Source organism: Stegastes partitus, unplaced genomic scaffold (assembly GCF_000690725.1).
Source record: "Stegastes partitus isolate 25-593 unplaced genomic scaffold, Stegastes_partitus-1.0.2 Scaffold2038, whole genome shotgun sequence".
Classification (NCBI taxonomy): Eukaryota; Metazoa; Chordata; class Actinopteri; family Pomacentridae; genus Stegastes; species Stegastes partitus.
The window spans coordinates 24435-38168 of NW_007579769.1; the positions used below are offsets into that span (position 1 = coordinate 24435).

General features: G+C 42.4%; 1 protein-coding gene across 1 annotated transcript in view; it reads left to right on the top strand.

Annotated features, from left to right (window-relative positions):
• top3b (DNA topoisomerase III beta) overlaps nucleotides 1–13734 on the top strand; it is a 41782-nt gene that overhangs the window by 14868 nt on the left and 13180 nt on the right. Inside the window, exons 2-10 of the mRNA XM_008303577.1 lie at nucleotides 340–471; nucleotides 1898–2004; nucleotides 2121–2195; nucleotides 2923–3119; nucleotides 6306–6462; nucleotides 6552–6665; nucleotides 7003–7093; nucleotides 8769–8923; nucleotides 9089–9194. Coding sequence (XP_008301799.1) covers nucleotides 340–471; nucleotides 1898–2004; nucleotides 2121–2195; nucleotides 2923–3119; nucleotides 6306–6462; nucleotides 6552–6665; nucleotides 7003–7093; nucleotides 8769–8923; nucleotides 9089–9194 — 1134 coding nt within the window. The remainder of the gene's footprint in view (nucleotides 1–339; nucleotides 472–1897; nucleotides 2005–2120; nucleotides 2196–2922; nucleotides 3120–6305; nucleotides 6463–6551; nucleotides 6666–7002; nucleotides 7094–8768; nucleotides 8924–9088; nucleotides 9195–13734) is intronic.

Below are 13734 nucleotides of genomic sequence, written 5' to 3' on the forward strand. Positions count from 1 at the left end.
TCTACTGGGTCTCTCAAGTTTGTTCGCTATCTGTCAGCCAGGACAGAATAAGTAGCTTGAAGTGAATCTGTATGGACAACAGTGAAGCTCTGTGACACAAAGAAATAAGACAAATCTGTCAGCGTCATTTTGTTAGCAGGATACATTCGTTGTTGGTCTGAATATTTACGGTATAAAGTGCATATCTCTTCTGTACACACCCTTGTATTTGTATTTAAGCTTTGAATTTAATTTGGGCATTACAGTGTTCTCAATGCCCTTATGATCTGAGTTCTGTTAATGACTTTTTAATTATTTTGTGGACTTGTTGATTCCTCATCTGTTCTCCTCCTCCTTTAGGAAACTGTACAAGTCGCAAAGGACTTAATGGAGCATGTTCAGTTCACGAATACACTGGCAGCTTCGAAGGCCAAACTGTACGCTTCAAGATGACTTCTGTTTGTGGACATGTAATGAGTCTGGATTTCATTGGTGGGTATCATCCATATCTAACTCTCATCGATAGGATTTGTTTGCTTAAAAAATACTTAGTATCTCTCTTCCCATTTACAGTTGTGAACAAAAGTTTACTTACACTTGTAAAGACCATGTATGTCATGGCAATCTTTCAGTTTCTAATGATTCCCATAACTCTCAACTTTGTATGATTTAATCCTAGCCTAATTTAGCCATTTCTTTACCATTTTTGATGTGTTTTCGAGTCATTATCTTGTTTGAACACTTATCTGCTTCCAAGACCCAACCTTCTGGCTGATGATATTCGGTTTTCCTAAATAAAACCACGTATAAAATGTAAAAAATATGGATTCCTGTCATTGGAAACTCAATGTTGCAATGGTAAACATGGTCTTTACTATTTTTTTTTTTTTTTTTGCTGACTAGACATAGGTGCAGACATGAAAATTAAATATTAGGAACACCCCTAGAAAATAATGCAATTCAAAATGATGCCAGCTCAACCTACAGGTGACAGACAAAGAAAAAAAAAAAGTAGTTTTGTGTATTTTACATAACTGTTGAATTAGAATATAGAGTATGGTGTGGTTTAAAACTCCAGAAACTTTTGACTCTGTCTTATGTGAACTGGTTTGGATCCACAGAAGTGATCTCTCTGATTTAGCCTTAATCTTAGGTGTTATGAACAGGGAGATTCTGCAGCTTCCAGAAATGTTTTCCTTGTTTCCTCGTTCCAATTTCATTTTTCCTGATATCTTTTCTTCAACTTTGTTTCTGAGAAGTAATTGTAGCATGGTGAGTGGGCCATTGTTGATATTCATTATTGTGCATGTGCTTCTGAATTCTATTCTCAATTAGCCAACATTGCCAAAATTTTACTTCAGTAAGGCTTGAAACATGTCAACAAAATGCTTAGAAAAGGAGCAACACTGACATTACCTTTTATCGAAGTAATGAAGTGGGAATGTAGTGTGAGCTGAACATTTTTTTCTCTCAGCTGAGAGGATGAGGAGTGTGGAAGTATGTTTGCATTAAGGTCAGAATATGGTAGAACTGAGTTTCCATCAATATAATTACTCACATCGTTTAGAACAACATATTTGAAATTTGTAGAAGCCTAAAAAGGCCGCTGATGTATGAATCCTGTCAGCCGGTAGTCGACAAATATTGTGCTTGGTCACCATTTCTTGTTAAATCAGATAAGAATGATCCAAGTTAGTTTAGACAGTGAAGAAGTGTTGTGGTACTCAGCTTATGTGATCAGTACATCCATTTTTGGGACTTCCTCAAAATCTTTCATTATATCTTTCTTTATATAATAACTTTAATTTGATATAATAACTATAAAACCCTTTGATTTGGATTGATTTTGATGTAATCCTCTTCAGCATCAAAACTCTTGATTTGCATTTCTCTGACAGTGTTGTCCTTCTTTTTCAAGGGAAATACAATAACTGGGACAAGGTGGACCCTGCAGAACTCTTCAGTAAAGCTCCCACAGAAAAAAAGGAGGCCAACTCCAAACTCAACATGGTCAAGTTCCTCCAGGTAGGTTAACACAGTGATCAGCTTTAGCAGGACATTGGTGCTTTCTGCATTTTGTGCGACTAGTGTCAGACCTTTTGTCTTTTTTTGCTCAACCCAAGTTTCTGGTGTTATGTCAGGTTGAAGCCAGAGGCTGTGACTATGTGGTTTTGTGGTTGGACTGTGACAAAGAAGGCGAGAACATCTGTTTTGAGGTAATCCAGGCCCATTTACACCTGCTACAACCATGACATCTGTATCTGGACACTGACAACTAATCTTTGGCACATCCCAATAGTGCTGCTGTATGGGCTCTACATCTGTTTCCTTTGCTGAGGATGGAGCTTAAGCTAGCAATATCGTTGTTCTGTACAGACTGCATTTGGGTCATGCCTTTTTAAATCATCACATTTTTGATTTCTTCTCATCTATCTCTGTTTACCTCAGATTGTTATGGCACAAAATATGGATGTTGATACAGATATTTGTTTCATGTTATTATTATGCTTTCATGTTGGCTGTGCGCTCTTAAAAGTCTTCAGTTTAACCGAAAGCTGAGGATCAATAGTGTGAAAACATGATTTTTCTCATTTATGTGAGCTGATCTATAAAGCTACATTTGCACACTTTGGGCAGTGGAACAACAAGCAGTAAACACAATGCAGCATATTGTTACCTTATAAACATAAACTTGTTAGCACTACCCACTAGTAATGGCAGCATGCTTTATTTACACTATGTGGAGCTATTCTAGTGCTACTTAACTTCACATGACACCACACACCTAACCGCACTGAGCTGTAATGTTAGTCAGGTCTGAGAATCAAGAAACCCATAGAGACCAGTACAGTTATTCATCTGTGCCCTCTCCAATCTTAGATTATATAGAACGTGGTTAACGTATCTGCAAACATACTGCAAACAATTTGTTTTACTTCACAGGTGCTGGATTCCGTCCAGCCAGTGATGAACAAGGGGAGTGCCAGGGAGCGGAGTATTTACCGTGCCAAATTCAGCTCGATTACTGACACTGATATTTGGAACGCAATGAACCACCTGGGGGAGCCCAACAGGAATGAAGCCCTGTCGGTAGATGCACGTCAGGAGCTGGATCTGCGCATTGGCTGCGCCTTCACTCGGTACACTTCTGTTCAATAGCACTGCCACACACAGCCATCTTGTGCTAGATTTTCTGCTCCTCCCTGATCATAACACCTAAGACATTTAATGTATAGCATTTATTCATCATTTAAACATCGGACCACATATACAGACAGTTGAAAAATTAAAGGAAAATCCTGAATGCTTGACTCCTACAGTGAGGGATCAGGTGGCTCCGTTATGTGGACATTTTGCTGCCATGGTTTAGGTTCACTTGCCCCATACCAAGAAGTAGGATTGAATATCACAAAATTGTTCTGCGTGATCACCACCATCCTGTGGTGGAATATTTTTGTCAATTCATGGGAGAATTTGGTGTGTGAAAAGTAAATTAGTTGCCACAGTTTACATTGTTTGAAATGACAGATGACAACACGAAAAACGAAACCTTTGTGTTTATAACATTATCTGGTTCTTTAGTATTAGTTTAGGCCACCACAATTTCCATGCATAACCCAAATTTGCGACAATAAACACCTGGAGTTTGTCCTGCTAAGCTGAACTGTAGGCAACCAGACAACATGATCACCTGTTAAACTGGTCAACAAAGTCCTAATGGACTGCAATTCAATCACTATTTCATACTCATGCTGCTGTCTGACAAAATAAATGGATGGAACAGATGTAAACACTGCCTGAGTGTAGGTTGCACTGGAGCACAACAGGTGACATGAAAACACAGTAATTCACACAGGTCCTGTTTATTGATTTCAAATCAAAAATTTTCACCATCTCTGAATACAAAATCCACAGACCTCTGACCTGTGGATGTGCAATCACAGCTAATTGTAACTTTAGCCACCTTATCGGCACAATGTGCTGACACTAATGTTTTTTTTATGTTGTGGTGATACAGTCATCAAAAACATAAGTACAATGCTTGTGTACACTCTGGCAGCCAACAGCAGAACATCTGGTGAGCTTTGCTTGTGTCTGAGACATCATAGAGTTAGCAACTGTAGAGACCTGGCAAACTAAGAGGCAGCTGCTCAGTCAAATGAGTCACATGCAGGCAGTGAGCTTGACAACTATGGAGTAAGTAGTTTTGAGGTAACACCCAGCTCAGATTCTTACGTACATGTAAACCTGTGAGTCTATCTAGTTGTGAGTGGGTTTGACGAATGGCAGAAGTAAATGTCTTCATTTAGGGACAATTATTAATTATTAAAAGCTAGGTAGCGGGCATCTATACAATTTAGGAACCAAAATGTGAACAATGAACAGTCGTGACACTGAACTTACATTTATGTACATTTGTTAAATTAAAAACATTTATTAAACTAACAACATGATAGTTACTAACAATGACACAATTATAATGCACACTAAGACAAAACAACAAAATAAAACAAACAAAGCTGTGATAATGAGTGAGGTTAATGGGAATATAAAGCAATATTATGATGTAATATTCTGTTCTGAGATCGAGGGATGAACAGACCACACCTGAAAGCAGCTACTATTTTGTAAGTAGGCTAATTTTGAATTTTGGGAGAATTCAATTTGCCAAGAAAGAGAATATATAAAGTTGCGCCAAATTCTCAATGACTGAAACTTACTTGCGTGAGTGTTGCGGTGATGCAGAGATGATTCTGAATAGATCCAAATAGCAATGGACAATGTGGAGCCTCCGTCCTTCTTCCAGTCGCAGATGAAGTCAAAGAGAACTTGAGATGATACTCAAGGAGAACTCAAACAGCACTCAGGATAACTCAAGGAGGACTGAAAATGGTGCTTTCCAGTACACTCTCTTAAAGGAAATTTTGTATCATTAACTCAGGAGGGGATCTGGCAAAACCTCTAAGAAATTTTGTAGTTGTTCATATAAATGTGAAATAGTATAATATTGTGACTCATCATATACAGGTATGTTCTCCTGCAAGAAGGACGATCAGAACAAGACTAAACATAGTGTATAAACATTAGGTATTATGAAATTTCTAATTTGACACATATACATGCATATAAGCTAATAGGTCTGGATAATGGGTACTGGGTAGCTAAGCATTCTGCTGTTCGTGGCATCAGTGTCAAGTGGTTATTTCTGGGAGTTAAATATAAGAGAAAGTTGAGTCCAAGAAAACAAAATACAGTTGTGACTTGACATTCCAACCCTTAACAATCAAAAAACTTTGCTATCCGACAGGTTTTTAGGAAAAATGAACGTAACCCATAAAAAATAGCCTTCACATACCGACAGCCTTAGATTCTGACTCCAACATGACATTTTATGTCACAAATAAGGATAATGGCGTGTTATCTGACTTAACAATTCGACAGATTGGCTGTGTTCAGGCTCAATTTGGATTTTTTTGTGAAATCCAATTTTTTTGCAAGTTCGTTCACATTTCCAGTTAAATACGACTTGTATGTAATCTGCTGTGTGAACTTCATACGACCCAAAAGTGTCCTGCATGTGCAGAAGAGGACACAACAACGTCACATGCAGCGAGCGCGCTCCGTGTTTGAGGAAGTAAACACAAATGGTAATGGTGGAGCGTATCTGCCATTCCCCCGCCGCTGCTGCCACCGATGATGGAACCATAAGCGTGACCGCTGTCCTAAACTGGCATCAACAGCCAAATACTGCCTGTGCATTCCAGCCACTTCCACCCTAGGAGGTGCGCACCCCCAGGGGTGGAAGTGAGCGGAACGTGCACAAGCGCACCGATCAATTAGGCGTGGAATCCAGCGATGCATAGTGTTCTAGCAATACACTAGCTATTAAAACAACTCTAAAAAATAATTAACAACAAATTACCCTTCAAGCATCAAGCCCTCTTTGTATCTCAACCTCCATTTTGACAATCCGACAGCCTTCCTATCCGACATAAAAGAAGGTTTTGCTTTTAGTGTCGGATTATCGAGTCACGACTGTAATTGGTCTACCCTCTCGTGGCCTCCTCCTGACAACATTAGCTTCACACGCTCCTGACAAACCTGGAAATGCTGTTCTTTTTGCCTTCCACATCTGGTCGGATGTGTTTTGGTATCCTGTGCTGTGTTGTTCACAGTGAACCCTGTTCCCAGTCTGAGGGTTGTAAATGTCTTAAGTTCCAGAGCTACGTTACTACTAGTTATGTCTGATTGATCCTCATATCCCCTCTACAAGTTTGATTACAACTGTTTAAAGGTCTTTCTATTGTGTGTTAATTTCTTTTCAGGTTCCAGACCAAGTATTTTCAGGGAAAATATGGCAATCTAGACTCCTCCTTGATCTCATTTGGACCATGCCAGACCCCAACACTTGGCTTCTGTGTAGAACGCCATGACAAGATCCAGTCCTTCAAACCAGAGACATACTGGATCATCCAGGCAAAGGTAAATCCCCAGCTCACTCCCCTGACACACTATCTGTCTGTTCACCCTCCTCCTTTGCTGTAGTGACAGACATGCTGTGCTTTGGTCAGGTCTTCAAAGGAAAGGACAGCCCGCTGACACTGGACTGGAACAGGGTGAGGGTCTTTGACAGGGAGGTGGGTCAGTTGTTCGTCAACCTATCTAAGACAACCAGGGAGGCCCAGGTAAGAATAAAAACCTGATGATGTTGTGCATATTCTCTACTGACTGTCAACGTTATTCACACCTGTATAATTTCACTGAAAAATGAAATGATTCAAAACTGCATCATCTCTCGATAACTGCAGCGCTGAACAGTAGGATATTTCCTCTTATGAACAATCAAAAACTACTTCTTCACAATGACTATATTGAAGATTCAGGCCCCACTGTCAAAACTCAGTGCAACAACAGTGAATACCCCTGTGATCACTGATACACAAGTTAGAAAAGCATATAAGAATATAGCTCCACTTGCTGACTTTTGATTTAGGCTCTTAATGCAGATCTCTCTTACTGCAGGTGGAATCAGTGAGTAAGAAGGAGAAGACCAAGCAGAGGCCCCAGGCCTTGAATACAGTGGAGATGTTGAGAGTGGCCAGTTCTGCCTTAGGTATTTACATCAACATAGCAGTGTTTGAAGAGCTGTCATTTCATATGTCACTAATATAATTAATTCTCCTCTGGGTAATGATATTTGGAAGAGTGACTATGTGGGAATTCAAAGTTCAATGTATGTATAGCCATCAGTCGGCCATCAGGCTATTGCTAATGTTTAGCATTACTTTGTTTGAATGAGGACTGCAACTGTCAATTGTTTTTATGTTAATTAATCCACTGATCATCATCCTAATTATTTAATTATTGTATTACTTATTTAGTGTAAAAATGTAAGAAAATAGGGGCTGCAGGGTGGGGCAGTTAGTAGCACTGTTGCCTCGCAGCAAGAAGGTTGCCGGTTCGCGTCCCGGTGGGGGCACCGGAATCTTTCTGCGTGGAGTCTCCATGTTCTCCCCGTGCAGCGTGGGTTCTCTCCGGGTTCTCCAGCTTCCTCCCACACAGTCCAAAAACATGTTGAGGTTAACTGGTGATTGTAAATTATCCATAGGTGTGAATGTGAGTGTGCTTGGTTGTCTGTCTCTAAGTGTAGCCCTGTGATAGACTGATGACCTGTCCAGGGTGTCCCCTGCCTTCGCCCTAAGTCGACTGGGATAGGCTCCACCCCCCCACGACCCTAGTGAGGATAAAGCGGTGTATAGATAATGGATGGATGTAAGAAAATAGAGCAAACTGCCTGTCACAACTGACAAGCTAGAACTCGGGAATGATAGCAATATTACTTTAAAACTGAGTTGAAAAAAAATTGATTAACTGAGGTTGTAGAGAGGTAGAGGATTATGTTCTTCCTGTAGTTTCTTTAGCAAAAAAAAAAAGGACTCAGTATGTTTTTGAAACCCCTGACCACTGTAGTTTTGAAAGAAGTGGGAGGTTAATCCACATTTAATGCATTAGTTAATTTAATTCAATTCAGTTTTATGCATGTAGGGCCAATTAACAACATATATCATCTTAAGGCACTTCACTTTGTAAAAAAAGTATTGAGAGAATCCCAACAAATCCAAAGATTCTCTTGCATTTCCTTTAAGCAAACACTTAGCAACTGTGAGAAGAAGAAGCTGCTCCATTTGCTTGGAGAAAACCTGATCTGCTTTGACCAGGTTCGAACGAGGAGGGAGAACAAAATAGTAGACAGAAAACAGAGGAACAGTGCACAAGAGAACAATCTGCACTTCGGAGGTTGGTGAGACCAGTTTGGATTTATCAAAAACAAATTATGGTGTCTCATTATGGAAGGACATGTGAAGAAACATGTCACCCGGTTTCACTGATCTGCTTTTAATGAACACAAGACTCCATGGCAGAGACAAATAAGATAGTTCAGCCATTGAAGTAGACTTAGTACTGGTTAGATGGATTAAATGAATGCTGGTACATGAGTTTTACCATTTTACCATTTCACCATATATTGCGTCCTGTGGAAAGTACTCTTAAATTCTATTTAAATCTTTTAGTACAGGGCAGCTTTGCATTGATATAAATGGACTGTCTAAAATCTTGGAAAAATGCCACTCAACTTCTGTGGAATAGAATGTGAGTCCCACTTAGAGTATTCAGCCATCACACTAATTCAGACTGAGAAACAGTAAGATCAAGCATTTAGCAATTAACTCTCAGTTTTGTGATAGTGGAAGAAGAAGAGAAAAAATCTGATATTTGTAATGTCTCAGGCATGGGTCCCCAGCATACCATGCAGATTGCAGAGCGCCTGTATACACAGGGCTACATAAGCTACCCACGTACTGAGACGACCCACTACCCAGAGAACTTTGATCTGAAGGGAACACTGAAGCAACAGGCCAATAATCCCTTCTGGGCAGAAGAGGTAAGGACCACTGTGGGGTCAAATACACATACAAGCATCTATGGCCCGTTACACTCAAGGTCGTACATACATGGATTCATTGTATTCATGGCCCTGAGTAGGCAGTTAGAAAATACATCGCCAAGGAGACTGCAAATATATGTACGATTTTTACCTCTCTGTCAGGTGAAAGCTCTGCTTTCAACTGGATTAAACCGACCCAGGAAAGGAAGTGATGCTGGAGACCATCCACCTATTACTCCCATGCGTGCTGCATCTGAAGGGGAATTGGGTGAGTCATACAAGCAATACGATAAATAAAAAATACATGTAATCTCAGGGAACAAAATAAGGGCATTTGTCAAAAGAGACAGACACACACGCATATATAAACAGTAAGGGTGGGCGATATAGCAAAAATATATCACTATTTTTTAATTATAAAATCACGATTTTGATTTTATCATGATCTTACATGTATTTTTGAGACTAATTTGCAAGTTTCTGGTCAGTGCAACCAAAACATTTCTGTATGTAAAGTGATTGAACAAGTTTTTCGTGTTGCCATCTGACGTGTGAACAATCTCTGTGCAAACTTTGCAAATTATCTTTGTTTGCGCTCTATTATTTCAAATCAATCAAGTTTATTGTTTTTTTGCTGTACATAGCAGTACAGGCAAGATGAGAGAGCGTTTCTTCAAGATCATTTTATTAGTACGTTTTGCGGAATGCACGTCTGGGACAGACCAGACACTAAACGTTCACTCTCGCTGTCTCCTGAAGGGGCCGCTGCATCCATACACGCCACCATCCCATTGAACATGGTGAACCTCTTCAGGTCCTGGTAGGTCTTCAGGGACACAAAGACACACACGATGGTGTGATGATGGTGAAGCCGCAGATGCTGCCCAGAGCTAGCTGCCTGTCTGTCCGCCCGGAATAATGTCGTCCCCTCCATGTTGTCATGGAGCCATGTTTCTGTAAAAGCAAACACAGAGCAGTCTTTCCACTCTGGGGGTTTCTCCCAACAAACGTAGCTCATCCAGCTTGCTGTCGAGGGAGTGGACATTGGAGAGTAGGAGCAATGGTCCTGCTGGTCTGGTTGGTTAGCTTTTAGCCTAGCATGGATCCCGGCTCTGTTTCTCCTCCTTTGTTTATGTTTATACTGTTTGTGCTTCCTTCTCTCTTGGGTAACTGCCAGCTTAGTCTCTGTCGGACTCCGTGTTGGTGTAGTATGTCCACATCACAACCGGCCGCCGCAATTTTAGCGACGTTCACTGTCCTGATGTTCAGCAAAGTCTCTCGGCTGTAAGTTTTGTGTTTAATTTGGGGAAAAGCCGAAACAGCTTCATATAATGGAAGTGGAGTTTTTTGGTTTTGTTTTTTTTTTGGCGACAAACTACTCTGGCTTTCAGCCATGGCTCTCCATGTGACTACACACACAAACAGGGAGGCAGGTAACAAATTGCGTCACTGCACGTAATTCGCTATGGTTGGTTGGTCAGGTTGACGACGTAATGCATCTGTTGTGTTGGTGCATCAGCATAGAACTACAATTTATAGAATGTGACCTAAACGATCTATACGATCTCCTCACTTTGGCAGATCATCTACACGTTCTAATCCTTCATGATATGTTGTCATATCGCACACCCCTAATATACAGTGATGGAAAAAATTATTAGACCACCCTTGTTTTCTTCAATTTCTTGTTCATTTTAATGCCTGGTACAACTAAAGGTACATTTGTTTGGACAAATACAATGATGGCAAAAACAGCTCATAAGAGTTTAATTTAAGAGCTGATATCTAGCCATTTGCTTTTTCGGCATTCCATGTTTTCTTTTCTGTCTGTTTTAGTCACATGATACACACAGGATTTAGGACTTGATTGCATAACTATTGTTTTTGATGACTGCAGCCATTGCTTTTCGGCATTCCATGTTTTCTTTTCTGTCTGTTTTAGTCACAGGATACACACAGGATTTAGTACTTGATTGCTTAACCATTGTTTTTGATGACTGCAGCCATGCATCGTGGCATGCTCGCCACCAGCTTCGGACATTGTTCTGCTGTCACAGCAGCCCATTCCTGTTGCACAAATTCAAGCTAATTTGCTTTGTTTTTGGGCTTGTGGTTCTTCACTGTGCGTTTAATGATTTTCCAAAGGCAGGAAAGAGTTTTCCTGCTGATGGACGAAGACTGTTTTGAAGAGTAGCCTTGTACATGACCTGGTTCCACCTACACTGAAACAAGCCCAGATCGTCACTGATCCACACCATGTTTTACTGTAGGGGCAAGACAGTCTGGTTTGTAGACTTCTCCAGGCTTCCTCCTAACCAGTAAGTTGGCTGGAGTGGGCATCAACTAAAAAATGGATTCATCATTGAAGAGAACCTTAGCCCAATCATCAACAGTCCAATCCTTGTGATTCCCAGCAAAGAGTATCCGGGCTTTCCTCTGCCTTTCGTTGATGAAGGCCTTCTTCTGTGCCCTGTGTGACTTCAGACCAGCTTCAAGAAGTCGGTTTCCAACTGTCCTTGCCAAACAAGTCACATTTCTCCACACTACCCATTCATTTTTAAGGTCCCTGTACAACGATTCCTGACACAGGAATGGATGAGTGCAGTCATCTCGTGGGGTAGAAAGACATTTCCTGCTGCGACCAGCTAGCAATTTGGTAGTACCATGTTGGGTTTGTTTTTTCTTGGTGTAATGAACGGCTATCGTGGAGAGCTCCAGTTTTTTCACTACCTGTCTCTCACTCATGCCAATTTCAAGCAGTGCCAAGATGGCTGCCTTTGTGGCTTCATATCAATCTTTTGTTTTAGGCATTATGTGAGAGCTGACAAATTCTGAGTTGTGCTACAGCTTGAATGTAAGCAGGAAACCACTCCAAGCCTTTGCATGTGCAGTGCTGCTTATGACATGAAATGGCGTCTTATATACCCTAGGAATACAATTAAGCTTAAGCATGTCAAATCGGACATAAAGTATTATGTAATCAGCTGCATTTTTTCATTGTATTCTTCAGAAAATATATATTTAGTGTTTCCAGGCATTAAAATGAACAAGAAATTGAAGAAAACAAGGGTGGTCTAATAATTTTTTCCGTGACTGTATGTGTGTGTATTAGAAGACCGTAGATGACCGCACGATCAAGGATAGCTGCCACCTCAGCTGGACCAGTTAAAGCGGAGACCCCACCTGGAGCCAGGCCTGGGGGCGGACCGTGCGGGAGAGTGTGTGGTGGCCAAACCTTGGGGCCCTGTGGTGCTCGGTTGGGCACAACCCAAAGAAGTAACATGGGACCACTGCCCAAAGGGCCCACCACCCACAGGGCAGAAGATGGGGTTGGGTGCTATGCCCCATGGGTGGTTGGCAGGAGCAGGCGTCCTGGTGTACTGCCCTCTGGTGGCATAGACTAGCTCTAGGGACATGGAATGTCACCTCACTGGCGGGGAAGAAGCCTGAGCTGGTGTGGGAGGTGGAGCGCTACTGGTTAGATATAGTCTGGCTCACCTCCACGCACAGCAAGGGCTCCGGAACCAAACTCCTGGAGATGGACTGGACTTTCTCCTTTTCCGGAGTTGCCCACGGTGAGAGGTGCCGGGCCGGTGTGGGGATACTCACAAGAACCCGGCTGAATGCCGCCTTGTTGGAGTTCTCCCTGGAGAACGAGAGAGTCGCCTCTCTGCAACTGCGTGTTGCAGAGGGGAAAGCTCTGACTCTCGTTTGTGCTTATGCACCAAATGGCAGTTCAAAGTATCTGGCCTTCCTGGAGTCTCTGGATGGTGTCCTGGAAGGGATGCTGCCTGGGGGATTCCATAGTTTTCCTGGATGACTTCAATGCTCATGTGGGCAATGACAGTGAAACCTGGAGGGGTGTGATTGGGAGTAACAGCCTGCCTGATCTGAACCCGAGCGGTGTTCTGTTTTTGGACGTCTGTGCTAGCCCACGGATTGGCCATAACGAACACTATGTTCAATCATGAGGTTGCTCATAAGTGTACCTGGTACCAGAGTAGCTTAGGCCAAAGGTCGATGATCGACTTCATAGTTGTATCATTAGATCTGCGGCCGTATTTTTGGGACACATGTGAAGAGAGGAGCAGAGCTGTCAACTGATCATTACGTGGTGGTGAGTTGCATCCAATGGCGGGGAAGGCTGCTGGACAGACCTGGTAAACCCAAACGTGTAGTCAGGGTGAACTGGGAACGTCGTGGTGGAGGCCTCTTCATGGGGTTTTCAATTCCCACCTCCGGAAGAGTTTCTCCTGCATCCTGGGGGAGGTTGGGGAGATGGAGTCGGAGTGGGCCATGTTCAAAGCCTCCATCGCAGAAGCGGCCGTGGGGCATGAGAGTTCAACCTGCCACTCCACATGTGCTTTGTGGATCTGGAGAACGCCTATGACCGTGTTCTCCAAGGGACTCTGTGGGGGATACTGAGGGAGTATGGGGTACCAGGCTCGTTGCTATGAGCCATTCGATCCCTGTGCAACCAAAGTGCGAGCTGTGTCCATATTCTCGGCAATTAGTCAAACACGTTTCCAGTGGGTGTTGGACTCCACCAGGGCTGCCCCTTGTCCCCGATCCTGTTTGTGGTCTTCATGGACAGGATCGCAAGGCGCAGCCAGGGTGAGGAGAGTGTCTGGTTTGGTTTTGCTTTTTGCAGACAACGTGGTACTGCTGACTTCATCAGACCGTGACCTTCAGCACGCACTGGAGCGGTTTGCAGCCGAGTGCAAAGCGGCGGGGATGCGGATCAGTACCTCCAAGTCCAAGGCTATGGCCCTCTGTTGGAAACCGGTGGATTGCCACCTCCGGGTGGG